This window comes from Haemaphysalis longicornis, unplaced genomic scaffold (assembly GCF_048455015.1).
Source record: "Haemaphysalis longicornis isolate Haplotype H1 unplaced genomic scaffold, Haemaphysalis longicornis Haplotype H1 scaffold_18, whole genome shotgun sequence".
Classification (NCBI taxonomy): domain Eukaryota; kingdom Metazoa; phylum Arthropoda; class Arachnida; order Ixodida; family Ixodidae; genus Haemaphysalis; species Haemaphysalis longicornis.
Genome location: NW_027526282.1, coordinates 9362485 through 9384772, shown reverse-complemented (window position 1 = coordinate 9384772; position 22288 = coordinate 9362485). Strand labels below are relative to the sequence as shown.

Below are 22288 nucleotides of genomic sequence, written 5' to 3'. Positions count from 1 at the left end.
TCGAAACAAGCAAAATGCTCCTTGTGGGAAAACAAAAGCCAGAAGAGCTACAAAAGGGAGTGAACTTTCAGCTGAAACAAAGCTACGCAGTTTTTTTTAGTGCCTCTTTAATACCAGCTCATTTGGTTTGTATGCATGACAGCAGCAGCACCTTTGCCTATTTTCACGCCTGCAGGTTAAACGCCCAGCAGCTGTGCCCCTACATGGGCCTGTTCTCGCTCGGGGAAGTTGTCGCAAAGTGTGGAGGTCTCCCGCTGCTCGTGAGTTGCTTCTCCCTTTCCTAACTAATGATTGTTTTTTTCTAGGATAGCTATTAGTGGGAGCATACACCTCTTGCCCGTGAGTGTGGGCAGTTCCTAAATTCGCGCGTTGTTTCCCTTCTCTATCAAAGGACGTGCGGGTGCCCCCGTCTTCGGTGAAGAAGTATCGCTCACCAGACCCGCTCGTTGAGCAGGCCCACTTCCCATCTTCGCTTGCCTTCTGTGAGTCCCTGCGTGTGCGTGTGTCTCATTGTTTCGGTACAGTGATTTTCCTTCAGCCCGCACTGATCACTGAATACAGTTCAGCGCACGTTTTGTTTCAAATTCTGGCAGATTTGAAGTAGAGCCAACTGCTAAAAAATCCCGGGACATCTCCACTAACGTGAAACCCGGGGAGGGATGAAGCATGCAGTGTAGAAGTGTATTCTTGGCGCCTTGGTGTTTTTGCCAGCGGAGATGAAACCATTGGGGGGTACTGCTATACAGCTTTGCTGTAAAAGTCTCTTGTCTTTGAAGCATGGAGCTCTCTAGCCCGAGGCGTAAACGAGTGTCCTGGTGTTTCTTTAGTACGCATTACGTTCTAGCGTCTAGCGTGGGCCTTAAATGAGTTTCCCGGTGTTTTAGTACTGGGACTACATGAGCCGAATGATGATTAGACAGGAGACGTCAACAGCCCCAATGCCAAACGGGCTTCGCCCCTAAAACTTTTGCAAGAAATAGATCCTCGGTTACCGTACGTTCCGGCGTACAACCTGCACGGGGGTAAAGTTTGGGTGCGGGTAATGTGCGAATTTTGCGCTGAATTGCAGCGTCACCGTAATGCGCGCTGTGCCAGGATTTGTGTCATTACAGCCATCATTGCATTATCTCTCTTACTCCATTCTAGCCGGCTTTTTGTCAAAAGCAGAAACAAAGTGAGCTTCCACTGTTTAGTTTGCGATGCGGCTTTAGTTTGCCTTTGTACCAAGCACACTTGCTTCTCCTAGGTAAGGTGTCACCATGTTGGAGTGAAAGCATCTATAAGAGGAACAGATAACACGGGCTGCCCTTATCACAGCCAAAAGTAGAGCTTCTCACAACCTAGCAGTTATTTATAAGCAAAAGGCATTCCCGGTTCATACAATTTCCCGGTTGCTGTGCTTTCAATTGGGAGCACTAAAAATGCCCCATAGTGCATTTCTGCATCGAAAGTACGTTTTTCCCGTTAGTACGTCTCTCCCTCACGTTTTTTTTTTTAAAGCATATCAATGAGGTTCTACGGTATATTATTGAGAAAAAGTTGGTATGCACTCGTTTGCTCGTTATCGCAGCAAATGCGACATAATTGCGCAGTTTTTCTGTTTTTTTTTTTTATGAAGACCGAAACCTTGCAGGTTGCAGTCAATTATGCAGGTGACACTTTTTCTGTTTTTCTCTGTGGGTTCAGCATGGGGGTGCAGGTTGTTGTACTGTGTGCGAATGTACAGTATGTGTGGAAGGTGGAGGCCACTGTAGTCTAAGGATAATGCGAGGAAATATTGTTGGAATGAAAATTCCTTACTGGAGGCCTCTCTACTAAGTGTATTTTGAGGTGGCTTTTGCGTTGAAGAAGGAAGGTCTGGGGTGCACAACTTTCTAGGGTAATGATTGATCGTGGTTCTACAAGTTGCTCTCTTCTTCTTCCTTCTCCCACAGCTTGTATTTGCCTGACTGCGGAGGGCACTGTGCATGCCTCCTTTCTGGGCATGCAGGGACAGGTGAGTTCACCGATTGGTTGGTTGGTTGATTGGTTGATTGATTGATTGATTGAATGAATGAATGAATGAATGAATGATTGATTGATTGATTGATTGATTGATTGATTGATTGATTGATTGATTGATTGATTGATTGATTGATTGAATGAATGAATGGTTGATTGAAGCTTGTTTATTTGCACTTTGTAGAGGATCATACGCAAAGGAACTGTTGAACTCGATAGTCAAAAGCCAGTCTAGGGTCTACAAGCAAAATAAATTGACATTTCAGTCGCTGAAAGCCCTAACTAAGCGTGATTTGCAAAATACAGCCAGGGTAAACATACAAAAAGCTTGTACAATCATAAATAATGTTGAGCAATTAAGGGGGGACACTGGTCTTGAAGACATTTTTGTTATTTTTTAACCTACGTGCTTGAGATTTACACATTAAGTGTATTTTAACGCCCTGAGCACCAATATGCAGTCAGTTTTGGTCTACAGGGTGTAAGGTCAGAGTTGCGCAACATGTTATGCCTTTCCATTTCGAGCGATTTTTTTAATTATCTACCTGTAAAATACTGGAATACTTTATATCCCTTTGTGCTCTAGAAAAACCAGGGAGTGCAACTATGCCACAGAAGAAATTTTAGCATTGTTTCTACAAGCACTGTAAACTTGTTAAATGTCAGGTCATGAATTACCAATGCTTTCATAAAACGGACGGCATCAAATCTTGTACTGGCAAAGTGGTTTTATTGCACTGTTCAATTCGTAAGCTTTCAAATGCAGCAAGAATGGTGCAAATCTGACCAGTACATCCGAAGATATTGCACTCAACAGTTGACCTCGCGGGACAAAAAAATTGGTTCTGAGAAAACGAGGCTCGAAGTTGTGAAACACAGGCAAAAATGGTCATTTAGGCGACTTCAAAGGGCGACAGCTTTGTAAATACTTAGGGCTTGTGGTAATCCGGCAATAGTGGCGGTGGACAATCCCGCGCGATGGACATGTGCCGGCTGAGGATGAGGAGGTGGCGTGAGAGGAGCGATGTTAGGACATGGCGGACTCGGCTGGGCGACGTGGGTGCAGCCGGATCGGCTGAGCGGTGTACCTTGGCGTAGCGGGACTCCAAGTAAAGGTGTGTTCGAGGGGGCTCAGTGTCCTTTCTTGGGAACCGCGGCCGGGTGCAAGAACCCCGGTACCACATTTGGCGCCCAACGTGGGGCCGGCCGTGGTTCCTGGGAAGGGCACTGTGGTCTTCTTCCCGCCCAGAATGCAGTGGCACAGGACATGGTGAGTGGGCGTTTTCGAACGGAGGAAGCAGCGAGACTGGCTCGGAGCGGTCGCTGCTTTGGGTCGTGCGTGATTTCGGTGGACTGCGTCGTCGCTGTGCCGGCCAGCGCCCAGTGATGATGACTCTTCAGGACGGCAGCGATGACACGGCAAACGTGACCGACAGCTCGCTGAGGATGCGGTCAGACACGATCGACCTGGCGGACCAGTCTCTGGTGGTGGACATCTCGGATGCTCTCAGCGAGAGGGACAAGGTCAAGTTCACTGTCCACACCAAGACGACGCTGTCGGACTTCCAGAAGCCGGAGTTCTCTGTGCTTCAGCAGCACGAGGAGTTCATCTGGCTCCATGACGCCCTGGAGGAGAGCGAGGACTACGCCGGGATGATCATTCCCCCGGCCCCTCCGCGGCCGGACTTCGACGCCTCGCGGGAGAAGCTCCAGAAGCTCGGTGAGGGCGGGGGCTCCATGACCAAGGAGGAGTTCACCAAGATGAAGCAGGAGCTCGAGGCGGACAGCTGCTGACGACTGCGCCGGGCACCACCCCCGCGGAGTAAGGCCCGCGGACAGGACCTTGCCACGTTTGGACCTTCTGCAAGGACCCCCGGGTCTTAGGAGGCCACCTGTGGCACCGGTCTACTGCCATCCGGGCTGAGCCGTGGGAGTCCCTCGAGAGTGCCGACGCGACCCGCGGAGCAAGGCCCGCGGACAGGACCTTGCCACGTTTGGACCTTCTGCAAGGACCCCCGGGTCTTAGGAGGCCACCTGTGGCACCGGTCTACTGCCATCCGGGCTGAGCCGTGGGACTGCAGCCGAGGGCAGCCAGCGTCGGCCTTTTCTTCGGAGGGGGGGAGAGTGTGGTAATCCGGCAATAGTGGCGGTGGACAATCCCGCGCGATGGACATGTGCCGGCTGAGGATGAGGAGGTGGCGTGAGAGGAGCGAGGATAGGACATGGCGGACTCGGCTGGGCGACGTGGGTGCAGCCGGATCGGCTGAGCGGTGTACCTTGGCGTAGCGGGACTCCAAGTAAAGGTGTGTTCGAGGGGGCTCAGTGTCCTTTCTTGGGAACCGCGGCCGGGTGCAAGAACCCCGGTACCACAGGCTACAGCTATAAAATTTTGCAGGCACATTCTTTGGAGCCTGTAGACTGCAAATAAAATTAATACGGGAAATTGATATCTTGGAAAATTTTTGGTCCTCAAGACCAGTGTCCCTCCTTGAGGGGCACAAGTAAAATATCCAGGAGCAATACGCATTACCGTATTTACCCAATTCTAACGCGCACTTTTTTTCCGGAAAAATAGGCCGAAAAATCGCATGCGTGTTAGAATCGGATACAAAACCGAAACTGCCGAAACAGCGGAAATTTCGTCCCACCCATCGCCATCTCAAGATGGCGCCCAAAGCTTTTAGCAACGATTTTTCGGACGCAGTAAGCCTAGGCGCCTAGGTTTTTCTATCGGCGTTCACACAAATCGTCAAATCGTTTCACTTGCGCGCTTGATAACAGCAATGGCAGCAGCGCCTCCCACGCGTTCAAAACGAGCGGTCGGCTGATGCGTGCACCTCTGGAGAAGCTCTTGGGATGGGCGTGCGAGGCATGGGCCACGATCCCATCGACCATGGTTGAATGTTCGTTCAGAAGTGTGGCATTGCGAACGTGCTTGAAGGCACCGAGGCCGAGATGTTGTGGTCAGCGGAGAGCGATGAGGAGCGAGATTACTTCGGGAAATAAATCGCCCGTTTCTCTCACATTCGTTTGTTTGGGTCACAAAGTCCCGTGCGCGTTACAATCGGAGGTGCAAGTTTTTTTGTTTTTTTTTTGCCAGGAAAACCGGGTGCGCGTTAGAATCGGGTAAATACGGTATTAAATCTCTCAACTTAGCCAAACATTCACCCTCCAGGGTGTCTGTTTAATTAAGCGGCTGGTGTATTTTCATGTTGTAGGTAAAATTGATCCTTTTATTTGATACAGTATGTCAGTTCATGTTTTAGCCCAAGTGAACTGTAGCGGTCAGTTCTCCACAAACATTGTCTTTTTGATTTGCCAGCTCAGAGCAGCTCTGAGCAGCCCCGGAACCGCTCGTTTATATTTCAGTTGCTTCAGGAAGCAGCGCAAAGGTGCCCAAACTGCTCTCGCTGTTCCGGCGCAGCAGCCAGCACACAACAGAGAGGAGCTGGGAGCTGCTTCTGCACTGGCTCATTACATAACTTTGTCCGAGAGCTGTTGTGTAGCCGCTCAGAACTGCTCCAGACTGGCAAATAAGAGGCCTGTTTATATAGTTTGCACCTGTGCACTGGGCAGAAGCGGCACAGTGGGCACAAATGGTCAGAAATGTAGCTAATTGGCTGAATTGGCTGCACTTCCGGCACACCTAAAAATGAGATACAGTAGCGAAACGTTTTTTCGGACTCCGAAAATTCGGGCTTGCTGGGTATTTCGGACTCTCCCGAGAAACTGCCAGCTGTCCCGTAGGAGTAATGGCTTATGGATTTTTTGGACTGCTCTTTTATTTGTTTTCCTTCCCCTCCAGGTCCGAAAAATCAGTTTAAACAGCTGCTGTAGTTTAAACAGCTTGTGACTTAGTGTCTGATCCTTAGTACTATATTGTACAAGCTGGGTCTCATAGAAAGAGTTGGTACCCCCAGAGGGTTGCTTAGTGCTGCTCGATTTGTGGGGAGGGTCTTCCTGCTCTAGTGTTTCTGTGGTGGGGTTGTGGGAATGCTAGATTGCCTTCACTGCTGGGAGAACGGCAGGAAAATGCTTCCAGTGTAAGCAAAGCATGTGGGCCCTTGGCCTCAGTATGGCAAGTGCAGTTTGGGCAGGCAACTCGGTTCTGCATGAAGGTTGAGGTTCTTTGAGTCCAGGTGGGCTTTGTTGTGATGTCTTGGCCAAAGCCATCTGTCATGTACAGGTGCCCTAAAAAAGTAAATGGAGCACGCCTTCCTGAAATTAGATTAATTTATTTTATGCGACTTCCAGCATAAATAGATGAGCAGCCCGATTTTATTCTAGATTGACTTTCTTGAAAAGGCACAGAGAGGTTGCTGGCTCAGCACATGGTGAATACATCCCCTCAAAATCTCCAACCCATGCTCTGTTCACTTTTTGGGGCACCTGTACTCCTCACTAGCCTCAATCGTGGCCTCCTCACTTTGGGATGTGAGAGCCAAAACGTTGCCAGCCTAAATTACTGTGCCAGGTGAAAGTCACAATTGTGACGCAACTTGGGATTGTTGCCCTTGTAAAAGCTCGAAATCGCTTTTGCCTGCTATCATTACCAGATGCCTGGACAGGCTGAGATTTTTAATAATTGTAAAATGTTAGAAAAGAGCAAAATTATCTTAATTATCACTTATCTATTTCCCTATTTCTCTAAGAGCTCATCCAAGGTAATTAGTGGCTGCTTTTAAGAAAGAACGAAAGTTACTTAGTGAACTGTCATGCCTGTGTGATCCTGATTAACTTCTCTGCTGGGTAGGGATGGAAGACCAGGTGGTCAAAATTAATCCGGAGCCCTCCACTATGGCGAGCCTCATTGCCTGCATGGCGTCGGCACGTTAAACCCTACAATCAATTGAATGGGGATGGAAGAGGGGTAGGCACACTCGACTGTTTCCTCCAACACCTGCGTCCCATTGTGCATTCGTTTTAAGATTGCCAAGTTCTTTATCCGTTGCTCTTCTGTTCTTTGCCCCAGCTCTTACACGAGATCAACCTAGGAGGCTCGGAGTGCCTAAACGATGCCACCAACCTTTGCGCTCGCCTCTTCCGAGTGGGCCTCATCGACGACAGCATTGGCTTGCCGGCATTGCAACAGAGTCCAGCAGTGAGTGCTCCTATGCAGGAAAGCACTTGAGCTGTTGTCAAACACAAGCTAGGAGTAGTACAAGTAGCTTCTCCTACTGCTTGTTGATTGACATCTAGCATTTGTTAATTTTAATTGCAGTGCACCTATGCATTTTTAAAGTAATTCTCTAGTTTTTCGAATACAGTAAAACCTCGTTACAAAAGACACTTGGTTGTACGAGACATTTGAAAATGGCTTGGTTGGTTTTCCTATGCTCGCCATGCTAGCAACTTATCACACAAGAGACATGGTTACAAGAGGCACTCTATTACTAAGGGTAACTTATTTAGCACCCTAAGAGTAAATTCTTCACTATTTAGAAGAGACGTGATGGAAAAGGGGTCATACTATATAAAAGACCTTGTGGAAAACTGCCCTAAAGGTGAAGCTTGGGCCTGCGAACCCCACCCCCCATTCTCCGTTCTTTTTAATGTGCCATTTCGGCTGTCCTTTTTTTTGCCAGATCTGAGAGTGCATAGAAGAACGTTATGACCTTATCGAAATGATTCATGTGCATTTTTGGTGCAAAAAGACAAGTGAATTGAGAAGGGCAGTTTCCCTCCCACCATTTTTTTCCGCTGATTTGCTGACCCACTGTCCAGTCTACTGGGCTGAACTTAGTAGGTGGGTAGCCCGTTTAATCTACATGTGCAACCTGTATAATCTGTAACCTGTACAACTTCTACAAACAAAAAAGAAGTTGATAATAACATAAAATGAGTGAAAATCAAAACTTCGAACACTAAGATGGCGCGAAAATACAATGCAAAACAAAAGTGGCAGCTTCAAACAGGCCGCGGTGTTTTCTCTTCTGGTGCCAGTTACAAACTTCAGCTAAATAGTGAGAGTTGAACACTAGGCCTAAACCGTACACTTTTCAGCCTCAAATAAGACATGAAGAAATTCACATTATTGTCCCTTTAACAGAAAGAGTGGAATGTGGTTTCCAACCTATGGTGTCTGTGTAGCCTAACTGAAGACAGAACAACTAGGCAAAGTGAAAAGATGTAGCAAAAAAGTGAAGCACTAATAGAACTGCCCGTGTGCTGGTGACTGGCAGAAAGCTTGATTGTCGACAGTGACTCTGGGAGAGCAAGCAGTCTTGTGCTCACAATAGACTGATAACATTAGAAGACAGGGTGTAATGGTCAGTTAGAGGCTTCCTGTGAGAGTGGTAGCTGTCACATTAAATGTGTTCGTCTTAAATTTTCGTGAAAGGTCTCTCTATCTCGGTCTCAGTTTTGTAGTAAGGTGGGCCACATTGTAGGTGGCCTTGTGAAACTGTTTTTCGCGCACACAGGTGGCTCAAGGGATGCTCCTCGATGTGGCCTTGGAGCACCGCATGGTCGGATTCCTGGTGGCCTGCCTGCGGGGCGATACAGGGACGACCGGTGAGTGGCCGATAAAGGGCCAGCTTGCATTTTTTAATGCTTTGGTGCACTGTTTTATTTCAAAATCATTATTGCTAAAAGCAACACTTTGCGTTGGCATTGTTAAAAAAATTGCAACCATTCTAGATGCGGGGCATCACCATTGACATTGTAAGACGGCCGCATAATTTGTGCTTTTCAGTTTGTGCTGTCCTACGTGTTGGGCTGGAGGTAATAGTCTACGCTTCAGTTCTCAAGGCCAGTTTCTCAGTCTGTTTTCAGGCATGAAGTAAGCTATTACGCTTAGAGCAAGTTGTGCTTGCTTATTTAAACGTTCAGTTTCTGCTGCTTGCACCGAAATGTTGTTCTTCAAAGTTTGTACATTTCATTTTACATTTGTTCTTCATCACAATACAGGAAACCTCAGGATAGATGAAATTTGGGCTAGTTGTTGCACAACTTTAAAATAAAAGTACATAGTGCTACAATAAGATTACGGAACACTGAGACAGCGCAGCTATTTGTCTCGGAATTCCTCCATCCTGTCTGCTGTGCTGTTCTTTTTGTTACAATGCAAGGCAACGTACTACGATAGAAGTTGCAAAAGTAGGAGATTCCAGATTTCAGCTAGTTGCTAGACCATCTAAGTGCTGCCAGGAATAAGTTTTGTTTTGAAATGCTGTAATAGCTTCTGAAATAAAAATAAAACCTATTGCTACATCTCTCCTATTTCAATACTCGCTCTCTAATGTGTTTAATTTTTACAAGATTGCTATTTGCTTTTCTGCTTTATTACCGCAAGGGTGGGGTAATAAAGCAGGAAAGATTCCTGTTTGCAATCTTTACTCCATGTGTGCTGCTTCTCCTTAGTTTTGTGTAGCGATATCTCAGTTGACTCTGCTTGCATTTTGGGGTGAGCTGCGAAGCACACCTTGCCATTTCTTCTTTTGATTATTTGTTTTTTGAATTCCTGGCATTGATTTTTAATGATCTTCACACTTGGTTAACGCACCATCCTTGTAGGGCACTCCTAAGGTAGGATCCATGTAAAAAAGTTTGGTGATTTGCCCCTGAAAATTCAAGAGCTGCAGTGACACAGCCGTATCTGTGATGCTTGCCGGGAATTTTAAAAGGGCCATGCAGACAAAATAAAAGTTTGTTTTTGAAAGAATTCGAAAGATTTTGCGTTTTGTAGTGCCCCCAGCACTTGTCCAGAAGCAAACGATGCTTTATTCACTGAGAAGTGAATCAATTTAAGTTGAAATTTCGATTTTCCCGCCAAATCGCGTGTTCTGGTGACGTCTGCATTGACATCACAAAAACAGGTCTTAAGCTAAACTTGGGTGTGCTGCGGAGCCTTGTTTACCATTAGTCAACCTAGATGGCGCCAGCATACCGCGGCAGGCCGTTTTCTGCCTTTGCTTTGTTTTTGACTGTATTTGTACCTGGCTTGTTTTTGTTCAGGTAGAAAATAACAGTTTTGTGAAACATGGTGTTCGCTCGACAAATATGGTCACGTAAGACAACCGTCGCTTACGCCAGTCGACCAGTGTCGTCTTAGACAACACCAAAGAGCGCCAGTGCGGTGCAGCTAAAACAGGCATAGTGTGCGCAGTACCAACAACAGTGCGCATCGGTACTTCTATGTTTACACGTACTTTCATAACTTCCACTGTTTACCCCACCATTCTTACTGCTATAAAAAGAATGTGCCCTAAATTTAAGCACTAATAGCTCGTTTGGTGAGCTTATAAGTTCTGCCTAATTTGCGTTTGCTTTTGCCGGCCTCAGCCAATCGCAGAGCTGTCAGATATGACATCATAGGTTCTGTTGTGGGAAATGAGCTAGTGGGTTGCATGGCCATTCCCTTTATTCCTAATTATATAGCTTATTTGAGCGAAGTTTATGTTAAAAGTGGTGTCAGTATGATTCTAACCCGGCAATCTTTCGAATGACCCAAACTTCTGTTTTGTCTGCATGGCCCCCTTAAGCACGAGTGCAAAACCCTGGCATTCATAATTTTTATAAATGCAAAGAAATGAATTATTGCCTAGCACCATTTTCATACTGTCCTTTGGAGCCATTTGTTCCTAAGTTGCACACAGGGCACATTTCCCCAGGATACTATTTTTTGTCACCGTTTTGTTAACAAATGAGTGTTCAGTGCATTTCTGGCCAGTGCTTGTCGTCTCGGGCAACAGCAGTGGAGAGCATTGTTATGTGAGTGGATATGTCATTTCCATGCGCAGGTAATCCAGCCGACCGGCCACTGCTTTCCTTCGTACTGAACTGGACTTGGGCCAAAGTCACGGAGGCCAAGGCCTTCCTGGATGAGCTCTGTGAGTGCTTTGGCAGCTACTTTTTTTGGATGTGAAGTGCGTGGAAGGAGTGGACGATGCTTAGACACCGGTTCACTGGTTGCACTCATTTGAGGTCTTATCTTTGGCCGTACTTACGAAAAAATAAAACGTCGAATTTGGACTGTGCCCTCTGCCCATGGCAGCAAGAAGCATGGTCATTCTGCTCGTGCATGCATCAGTGCTCTCGCCACGAAGGCATTCACTGCTTTTAAGTGCAGAGCACTTTAGAGGCTCGCCTTGTCGCCGTAGCTCACTTGCTGGACCCAAGTAGAGCCAAACGGCGTTCTGTCATACGGCTGTCGTGGCGTAACCCAGAGGCTTCGAAAGCCGAGCAGTCTATGTAGTCATAAGCGTCCGAAACTCGTGAACCGCTGGCACTTGTCATACATCTCCCCGTTGTTTAGCGCAAAGAAAATTGCAGGTACATTTGAGGCAAAATATGCATAAATAACCAGCAGCGCCTGCATTCATTTGGTTAGGAACGCTCGTTGGGTTGGTTTTCACGATAGCGAAAAAAAAGTGGCAGTGCAACGCCGGCTTGTGCGGGAGGAAAAGCAAGCACAAAGTGAACACAACTCCCGCTGGCACAGTTTCAGGCAGGGGGCACGACAGCACTGCAAAGGCGGGAAATTTGAATTGCATTTTCTCCTCCACTGCAGATGTTCCGCTGTTTGACTGCTCGGGCCAGGACGTCAGCGAGGTGGTGCAGCACATGGCGATCCACCTGGAGGAGATGAGCATCCTGCATCGGCTGCTGGAGTGCGCCTGCGGCATGGACACGGACCACCCTGGTGGGTGCACATTTGTCGTGTGAAAGGGGGGCATACGCTCTGAAGGGGCGACTGTTCGAAGGAGCATGCATTCAGATAAACAGTGCACCTAGGGTGGGCTGTACACGAATACATTGTCTGTTTCAATCGTAAAAATGCTGCTAAAAGGTCTTGTGCATGGTACACCCCCTTCCCACGTATTGCCTGCAGGTAGGGAGATATCAGGTTGCGGAAAACTCTTGCATCGGTTCAGAGATTGGTGTGTCCAAAGGGGAACGCCAAAGGATAACAAAGGCAGCTAGCAGGCACTGGCGAAGGAGATTAGATAGTAACTTTATTAAACAAAGCTGCTTGGCAAGTTGGTACATTATGATCGAGAAACAGAGTGTGACTTAGGCAACGACACCAGGAAGAGCGCTTGTCCTGTCCTGTCGTTCTTCCTCGTGTCGTTGTCTAAGTCGCGCTCTATATTTCGATCGAGATAAAATAGGGCTTTGGGAGTGAAACTTCAGCCATTGAAAATGGTAAAAGGGAGCACCTGGAATGGAATGTTCATTTCTGAAAAGGTTAACTGATGAAATTGTACACGGTGGTCAATTTATTTTGAAGGGGATTGAATTAAGCCCAAATTTAGTAGGTGATTTCGGGTTCAGACCCAATGGGAATGTCACAAAAAGAGGAGGAAGCAGGGTTAAACTTGTTTTGGGCAGGTAACACTCTCCACATACGGGGAATTTTCTGGGAGGAAGGAAAAAAGCAGCCTAACCTTCACTATTCTTTTGTGGTGGGTGCTTGGAAATTTTTGTACAATAAAGCAGGTCAAAGTGAATATTGAATATAGTATATTCATCAATTGAATATTCTCACATGCTTACGTTTATGGCGAGAACATTTTGAATGTCACCCGCCGCGGTGGCTCAGTGGCTAAGGCGTTGCGCTGCTGAGCACGAGGTCGCGGGTTCGATTCCCGGCCGCGGCGGCCGCTTTTCTGATGGAGGCGAAAAGCAAAAACGCCCGTGTGTACGAGATTTCGGCGCACGATAAAGATCCCCAGGTGGTCAAAATTAATCCGGAGCCCTCCACTACGGCGCGCCTCATCGCCTGCGTTGCGTCGGCGCGTTAAACCCCACAATCAATCAATCAATCAATCATTTTGAATGTCGGAATAAGGGTTTCAGCATCAAAAGAATGTTGCGGAACGAAATTTTTCTTGCATTTGGAGTGAATTTTTTTTCCATGAATAATTATAAGTGTACGCCTTAGATATTAGTTGATATAAGCCAATAAATGCTAAGAAAAGATGGCAGGCAAAATTAGAGAGAAATGGCATTTTACACAAGATTAACTAAATCGCCCAAAATGGCTGATTTGCAGTTTGCTGCTGTCACAAAGAATCTAATTCAGCGAACAAGTTTACACCCTTTGCTGCGTTTGTTTGAAGCTGCATTTTTTGTCAGATGGGATGGTGTCTGAAATTGCGCTGTCCAATTGCACAAGCCATTAAGAATTTTTATAGGTCCTCAAGCAGTTCACTTTTGCTATGAGGACAAAATAAAGGGTCAGCATTCTGCAATTGTACTACTGCAGTCACTGACCTTGTGTTTTTATGAATTGTGTTCTTGTCTTTATTGTTCCTCTTACCAACTGCGCTGCTCCCCAACAGAGTGTTTGTAAGTGACTAGCTGGTGATGATGCCACGGTTGGCGCTGTAAGTAACTGCAGCACACACAAAAAAATAATGGGAGTAGCTCCCAACAGAATAGATATGGGCACGCCTCTGAGCCCACCTATCAAAACAAAAAGCCCGAAAGACTGTCAGAAAGTGTTTCCAGGGACCCAATTTCGTGCCCTTAAGTGGACTAAAATGCTGCACTTCTCGAAGCTAAATGCAGATTCTCATCAAGGGCTAGGGTGGCGCCCTAGTCCTGAATATTTTGAGGGACAGTCCTGAGTTGGGAGCCATTGTGGTGCCTTTCACGCAAGATGGAAAGGAAGCGTTAAATATCCCAATTCATTGCAGCTCAGCTGCCTAGCAGCTTTACTGCAGTAAAAACTCGTTGCAAGAGACACTCAAGGGACCCGGGAAACATTTCTCTTCTAACCAAGGTCTCTTGTACTAACAGAAAATTCCAAAAACAGTCTGCACTCGAACATGACCACTTTGTTATGAATCGGTATTAAAGCGTATTCAGACAGTTCAAGGAAATTCTCACTATGGCTTAAAAGTCATTCATAGTAGTTTGGGGGATTGCGGATTGTGTTAGCTTCCATCCCAACTTTTGTAGGAAACGGCACTTTTTGTAAGTAAATTGCCGACACTTTCTTCCCTGCAATAACCTCGTCGTCATTCTCCTCCTCTGGTTCATCCTCTACGGCACCATTTACTTGCGCAAGGATCACATCTGTAGGCTTCTGAAACACACAACGTCCTCATCTGGAGACACCAACTCCTCAAAAGTTTCTGGAACCCCTGTGCTCTTGGATGCAGTGCAGGCCCAAGCTCCGTCTTCAGGGCGGTTTTCCACAAGGCCCTTCGTATAAAGCCCCCTTTTATCGTGTCTCTTCTAAATGGTGAAGAATTCACTCTAGGGACACAAATAAGTTGCCCTTAGTAACAGGGTCTCTTGTAATCATGCCTCTTGTATGCAATGTTGCTAACATGGTGAACATAGGAAAACCAACCAAGCCGTTTTCAAATGTCTCTTATAACCGAGTGTCTCTTGTAACGAGGCTCTACTGTATAACCTGAACACCGGAAGTCAGATATGGGCATTGCATAGGCTGCCAGTGAGCTGACCTTGGAGCCTTGTCATGCACTGCAGAACTGGTGGGGGTGCGTTGCGATGTGGTCGGCTTGCTGGCCGGCCACCTGCGAGCCCTGCTGTTCCTGGTTCACTGCGAGGTTCTGCCAGACAACCACGTGGCCACCGGCCTCATCTCCTACCCTTACGCCACCTTACGTGCTTCGTGCCTGCAGGCCAGGTGAGAGGGGAACCACTTATTAGAGAACCGCTGCAGTATTTCGTAGTAGTATCTGTGTGGGAGCTGTAGAGGGAGCAATGTTGCATCTGCCGGCCTGGGTGCTACGTCTAGTGTTCGAACAGGGGTCAGTGTGTACGTTTGGAGGATGCGTTTCCCAGTATTTCCCACTATTCCCAGTAACCATTGGTTGCATAGTCTGCACTCCTAAACAGACCTCAAAGACAACAAGCAAATCTGATTTTTATTCGAAAGAACTTGTTTTAGATGAACTAAGCCAGTGTTAACAGAGCTTTGATTGGACTTCTGGTGGAAAATGTTAGAGCCATGAAGACAATATGCGACTTTGGTTTGAAAGAATGAGCCTGTGGGTACTAACTTGGCTGCGTTACAGCCATGAAAGATATTCTTTTAACCTAGACAATGCAAGAATCTTTGCAAAACTTTGAAACTCTGTGCCACAGTGATGTGGCATAATATGAGCTAGCACTAAAAGTACAGCTATTGCTGTGTTAAGTGCACATTAGCATTCAAGTGATACGATCGAAAGGAACTAGAGGCCCCGCTTTCAATCGCCCAGTCATATTTCCTGGTGGTGACTTAGGTCGGCAGCCGCAAATCGCACGAATGACTCTGTGGCATCGTAGAGAAATCACCGCATAGCGACTGGGGAGTCGCCAGTGTTTTATCTGTTTTCCCAATATCTTGATTATTTGTTTTTAAGTTCATGATAAAATTGGTATTGCTGTTGTCGGGACAAAGCAGTCTTTTCAATGAACCAAACTTGTATTTTCCCTTTGTGGCATGCAGACAAAACACAAGTTTGGTTCATTCAAAAGGTTGCCCCATTAGGATCATACTGACACCACTTTTAACACACACTTCGCTCAAATAAGCTACATAATACCCACTAGCTCATTTCCCTACAACAGAACCTATGATGTCATATGTGCCAGCTTTGGGATTGGCTGAGGCCGGCAAAAGCAAACACAAATTATGCATGTCTTATAAGCTTGCCGAACGAGCTATTTGCACCTAAATGTAGTGCATATACATTTTACAGCAGTAAGAATGGTTGCGGTAAACAATGAAAGTTATGAAAATAAACTGAAGCATAAAAGAACCAATGCGCAGTGCTGTTGGTACCAGGCACACTCTGGTTGTTTGCAATTTGTGGCAATATGCTAAATATTATACAGGACTATCTTTTGCACAGGACATACTATCACGTGCGGAGTGGCAGTGTTTTATCGAGTGTATACTCAAGAAAATTGTGTACCCCAAGGAGGTGTTTTGAGTTGCTCACTCTTTGTTGTCAAAATGAACACTTTAGAAAAAGCTTTGCTACACTTGCTCTTTTATTCTGTTTATGGGGATCACATTCAGGTTAGTTTTGAATGATACAATTTGGCCATCTGTGAAAGGCAAATTCAGCTAGGAGTGGACAGTCTCTCGAGATGGGCAAATGAGAACGGTTTTAAGTAGGGGTGTGCGAATATTCGAAACTTCGAATATTCGATTCGAATTTTCTGGTATTCGATTCGATTCGAATGACACTTTTATGGTTCGAAATATTCGAACCAACCAAAACTAAAAAAAAAAAAATTCAGAGCGTATCTCAACAGCAAAGTGGCGAAGCATATACACGGCGAACGGTACGTGCTTTCGCAGACTGTATCGGGGTTGTTGTTTTCTGCTCGCGAAAACGCTCTGCGCACGCCCAACGCGCGCTGACACCGCCGGGAAACCACCCCCACGCTGCGCGCGGCGCGGCCGGTGGCGTGGTGGCGTCAACATGGCGTCGGCTCCAGCCGCGAAGTGGCGCGGGCGCTCGAGCGACCGTTCCTAACCGCTCTTTAAAATGCGGCTCAAGGGAGACACGAAGTTGCTTGTGCGGTAAAGGAACTCGTAGTGCAATCGAAAACGGTACTATAAAACATCATCCGCGCCGCTAGAAAGCGCCCGTAAAATATTTGCCGGGGTGCTAAGCCTAACCATCTCCGGCGGAGCCAAGCCGGCTGTCTCGATCTCATTGCAAGTAGTCAGGCTCCTCCATTCTGCCGCGCGCGTCGTGCGTCATTTTCTGACTGAGGTAGGCGCTACCACGGGCGCGAAATCGCCGATGCGGGCTTGAAAATACAGCGCTCGCAGAGCCGAGGCGAGCGAATCGCGTGCAAAAACGCACCATGCGGTTCATGCTTCACTGTTGCGGCGTGTAGCGAGCTTGGGCACAGCGAGTGAGGAGACGAGCGCGAAGCTTTACGTGCTCCAGAAAGGACTGCTTTGCGACATGGGGGTTAAAAAAAGCAGAAAAAATCACGAATTTCTTCACGCGAAAGTAAGAGAAGAAATAAACGAAAACTTTTTTCAGCGTTCAATTTTTTGGTCTGTGTTGGTTCGTACGAATTTCGGATGATACGAATATTTTTCACGGTCCCGCGAGATTAGTATCATCGAGATTTTACTGTATCAGCGCGCGGCAATGTGCACGGGCTCGGGCATTCCAGCCACTAGTGTCTCAAGTGAGCGGCTGTTTTCGGTATCTGGTGGAGTCGTGACGAGCAGGAGGTTGTCACTGCTCCCCGAACATGTCGAGCAGTTAACCTTTCTCCATGTTAACATTTAAGTGAGTGCAGACCTTAACCTGTTGAGTGCAATGGTATTGTGTAATTCCTATTCTTTGTGTGATTTGTTGTGCAATAAAGTTGCAGTTTTTGTGTCTCTAGATGGTGAAAACATTAATTTTACAAAAAACAATAAGTATTTGTATTCGAAAAATATTCGAAAAATATTCGATCCGATTCGAACTTTGTTTTTATTATTCGAATTCGCTTCGAAATTAAAAAATTGATATTCGCACACCCCTAGTTTTAAGTTTAACTGAGACAAGATTTACTAAACTGCGAGGCATGCGGCCGGACCCATGTGCGAGTGTTGATGGAAGAATCATTCCAGTAAAGAAAAAGCATAATTTTTTTGGGTGTGCTGCTGGATGAGAAATTATCTTTCATACCGCATAGCAAAAAACTACGATTAGAATGTATAAAAGCACTGAACATTCTTAATATTCTCTCTCGTCAATCGTATGGCACGGATAGGTCATGCCTATTGAAAATCTTCAACAGCCTTATCAGATCGAGACTTGATTATGGTAGTGTGGTGTATCAGTCAGCCCCAAAGACTGCACTGAAACTGATTGATCCTGCGTATCATCTGGGCCTGCAATTGGCAACTGGTGCTTTCCGTACTAACCAAATAGAAAGTTCATATGTTGAATCATATATGTGGTCACTGGAAAATCAGCGTGCCTACACAGCCTTGCTATATGCAGTAAAAACAACCTCAATCGTTAAGCTTCAGTCAAACGTCTTAATACGTGACACATCCACTGTATCGTTATTCCATAAAAGGCCCTCACTTCCACAGCCTTACACGGTCACCGTAAACACTCTAGCATCCAACATGGAGATTTCTTTCAAAGACACCTACAAAACCATTTTGTCTGATGTTATAGCCCCTCGGAAGCTAGCGCCAGGGGTATGCGACATGTCCTTTACAAAAATAGACAAGAACAAAGCACGTTGTGCCTTGATCTGTCAACATTTCCTAACCCTTCAACATCAGTATCAATGTACAGAGTTCTACACAGGTGCCTCCAAAACAAACTCTGCAATATCATGTGCTGTGCATGGACTGAACCTCTCCATTTCAAAAACGCTAAGCCCTAACACCAGCATTTTCACAGGTGAAGCCCAAGGTATTGCAATAGCTGTAGAACACATAATACAAAATAAAATAGTTTGCTCGGTCGTATAGTACACTGATTCGCCGAGTATAGTGACAGCCCTATCGTTATCGAAGCCCCATAGGAATGCAGTTTTCAACTCGCTCATAAACGCTATTATGCCAGCATACTCGATGGGGCTCAAAATCATAGTCTGCTGGGCTCCTGGCCATTGTGGAATAGCAGGAAACGAGGCTGCTGATTGGGAGGCAGCTGCTGCTGCTCTTCGTAGAAATGTGGACATTATGTCAGTGCCTTACTGTGACCTGAAATTGCTCATCAACAGAAAACTCCAGGAACGCTGGCAGAAACACTGGGACACGCAAACAGAAAACAAACTTAATGCAATTAAACCGCAAATAGGCAGACACATAACAGAAAAACTGCACAGGTCTGTAGAAGTTGCTCTTTGTCGTTTAAGAATAGGGCACACACATGGCACACATGGATACCTTTTGAACGGAACACCACGGCCAAGATGTGATAAATGTGGGGGATTTTTCTGTGCTCCATATCCTAGTTGAATGTACTGCACTCGAAAGACAAAGACAGACACTTCACTAATCTGTACACGCAACACATACCACTGGCACACTTTCTCTCGGATGAAAGACTAATCAGTTACAAAAAAGTTTTAGACTACTTGGCCGAGGTTGATTTTTTAAGGAAAATTTATCGCACATGACCCCAGCTTGTTCGTCAGTATCGAGGACACTGCTGAGGTGCTTTTCCGTGACACTCAGGGGCCTCATTTTTTTTTGTGCGAGGCAAAAACCCTCCCCGAGGCACCCTGATTTTTAGCCCAAATCTTTTTCTACTCGTTCAACTAGTTTCACTCACTTTTTACTGACAATCATTGGCCCTATACACCAATTTTACATAACCATCTTTTGACGAAAACATGCAGCATATAACTTGCCTGCGACATTAACACACCCTTGTTTTGGCGCTCTTTGGCCTAGAAGCGCTTGAGCCATTAAACACAATCATCATCATCACTAGGCGCACTACGCCTGTTTTAGCTCCACAGCAGTCTGCCGCTTTGGAGTTGTCTTACACGACACTGTCTGATTGGCATAAGCAATGTTGTCTTACATGACCTTGTTTGTCAAGCATCATACCCCATGTTTCACAAAAGGAGAACTTTCTTCTGTAACAAAAGCAAGCCAGGTGCAAATACAGTCAAAAACAAAGTTAACTGCGGAGAACGGTATGTGGATGAGTATGGTAGCACCATCTGGGAGGACTGATGGTAAGCAAGGCTGCAGAGCCGAACGACGCAGTGGAAGTTCTTTTGAATGCGTGCACCTATGACTTCATTGCAGACGTCGCAAAAACGCACAATTTGGCGGGAGAATCAAAATTTTAACCTGAAGTGACAAGTTTCTCAGTGAATGCGGCATCATTTGCTGCCGGACATGCACTGGGGGCTATATAAAGCAGGAAATCTTTCAAATAAAACAAACCTGTGTTTTGCTGCATCGTAAGCTCAGTCGGCAGATTGCTCCAGCTCATTCCTCTCAGGTTTTCCGTCCCTTGCAAGGTCTCTGCTGCAACGCTGGGTTGGCCAATCGTTGCATGCGGCTGCGCAGGAAAGACCTGGGCGGGAGGCTGCTGGTGGATGTTCTTACCGAGGCGACCTTGGCCAAGAGGGAGGAAGGGGCGGCTGCCACCCCCCCTGGGGGCTGGGAAGAGTACCCGCCGCCCAGCCTTCAGCAGGCCACGGACATCTACTTGCGCAGAGGCCTCCAGCCGTGGGCTCCTCACGCCCTCACCTACTACCTCCTGCTGGACCTATCCGCAGTGTTCGTCGACGAACACCCGGCTGTGAGTGCTCCGCCATCTCGTGCCACTGCCGTCTCCTTGAAAAAAACAGGCTTCTTGCTTTCACTGTGCGGGCATCAAAGAACCTAAATTATTATTTACGACCACTGGGAGAGGTGGGTTCAAGATACAAATGTAAAAGTGTAACCTTGGTCACAAGTGCTCCATATTGATACACGGGGTGTTAAGGGGGGACATGGATCCTAAAACAATCTCTCAATTTTCAAGTAAACCCTGTAAAACTTAGTAGTCTTGCTGCTTTTTTCCCCACTGATTTCAAATATGCCATTATTTTTCGAGTCGGTCAATTAGTTTCCAAAATAATTAGAGATGATTAGCCATTTTTGGTGGACAGTAGGCAAATCTCTTTAGTCATAGAACTGTAATCTTTATGAACCCTAGTGAATGCAGTGATTGAAGCAGTTCTTTTATGTATCGCTTGGAACTAATTTTACAGCTCATTAAACTTTGGTGTCTGAAATGGGCATTCAAAATGGTTCCTTGCCACTGGTTCCACCAAAGTTTAAGGAGCTGTAAAATTAGTTCCAAGTGGTGCATCAAAAAAACCGGCGGCCACATGTGCTCAGGCCATTGTCAGCTTGGAAGCAGTGTGGAGTTAGTTTTGCGCGAAGGACAATCCCAGTGCGGCCAAAATCCCACAATGTTTAGAAAAGGAGCTCTTGCTTTGAAAGGGCCGCAGCATGCGCCACCAGACGTTCACAGGCATGTGCGAATGAAAGAGGCCATTAAAATCTCGATTACTTTTTTTTACTGCATCAGATCATATGTTTTCCTGGGCAATACATTTCTTCCTCACAATTTTTAAAAAAGCATATCAGCAAGGTTCTACTGTATTTAACCAGTAGTTTCCATGTTCTTTACGTTAAAAATACATGTTGGGGTATTTCTTTAGATAGTGAGAAAAAAAAACGAGTTAGAATTTGCACAGAAAGGCTCCAGCATGGGCTAGGTAAAAGCAAGCACAAAAACAGAGTTCCCACTTGTGCTGCTCTAGGAAGAGCAAGAAACAAAGGATAAAGGAAAAGATGTGTGCTGTCCCAAGAAATGGAGCACGAGCAGTTGGAAGGCAGGAAAATTGAATTGCATTGAGCAAAGCTTCATTCATTTCATCCTGAATTGAGTGAAATGGGAGAGGAAGGGTGTGAGGAGTGGGTGCCAAAAGCAAAGGAGGAGTTTGTGGCAGGTGTGGCAGAAGCTCTTTCCACTTCAACTCTCTTTTCTACTTTGTTCTCCACTGTTGCAGGTGCAGGAGAATGTGGAACGCTTCCTCGACGTCTTAAGCATGGGTGTCGATGTGCAGGCCTTGGTCCAAGGGATATGGAGTCTGGATCACGGCAGCTACAGGGTGCGAGACGGTTGGGTCGAATGACCTTCGACCAAAAAATTTGGGGGCTCTTTTTGCAAACTGCATTGTCTCTTGCTGCTTAGAGGCCACCTTCTTAACTTCCAGGAGAACTGTGAACGGCACACCGTAGAATGCGCGCGAAGGCTACGAAGACCACCAGTTTTAGCTTTACTGTAATTCAGTAACCTGCCAAACGCAAAGTAAATCGTCAAGCCAGAAAGCGTGGCAGGCTTTCACATCGTGATTTGCGAATGTACCTAGTTAATCTCTACAGTGGGAAGAGGCTCTTGTGTGGTACTAAGGTGAGCTCATGAGAAGCCTTCAGGCTTGAGGTAGGCTGTTCAAAATTTTCAATTGGTGGTATAGAAAAGAGGCGTGTAGTACCTAATTCACACAGTAAGACGCAGAAATGAAAGCGAAGGAAGAGACGCATGCACTATGTGGCAGTAAAGAAGGTGGATGAGGTAATTCACACCAAAATGCAAAGAAACGATAGTGAAGAGATGCAAGTATGATGTTGTTATGAAAGAAGTTTTTTAGTTTTTTAGGTATCACTGTTCTCTTGGTTTGCACAGTTTAACTTCAGAAAATTCCGTACGTGGAACAGTACCAGGTATTTATAAAAGCCACAGAGGCCCGATTTCAACAAAGAAATAACAATTTTCCCATAATTCGGCGCTTTTCCGCCACGAGTGGGATCGCAGTGATACGA

The 22288-nt window shown here is 46.2% G+C and overlaps 1 protein-coding gene across 1 annotated transcript in view; it reads left to right on the top strand.

The window, feature by feature from the left end:
- LOC144166655 (protein ELYS-like) overlaps positions 1-22288 on the top strand; it is a 93835-nt gene that overhangs the window by 34050 nt on the left and 37497 nt on the right. The window contains exons 11-20 of the mRNA XM_077696187.1: positions 176-260; positions 392-482; positions 1935-1996; positions 6974-7102; positions 8424-8514; positions 10743-10832; positions 11513-11644; positions 14446-14605; positions 19979-20213; positions 21475-21576. Of these exons, the coding sequence (XP_077552313.1) occupies positions 176-260; positions 392-482; positions 1935-1996; positions 6974-7102; positions 8424-8514; positions 10743-10832; positions 11513-11644; positions 14446-14605; positions 19979-20213; positions 21475-21576 (1177 nt within the window). The remainder of the gene's footprint in view (positions 1-175; positions 261-391; positions 483-1934; positions 1997-6973; positions 7103-8423; positions 8515-10742; positions 10833-11512; positions 11645-14445; positions 14606-19978; positions 20214-21474; positions 21577-22288) is intronic.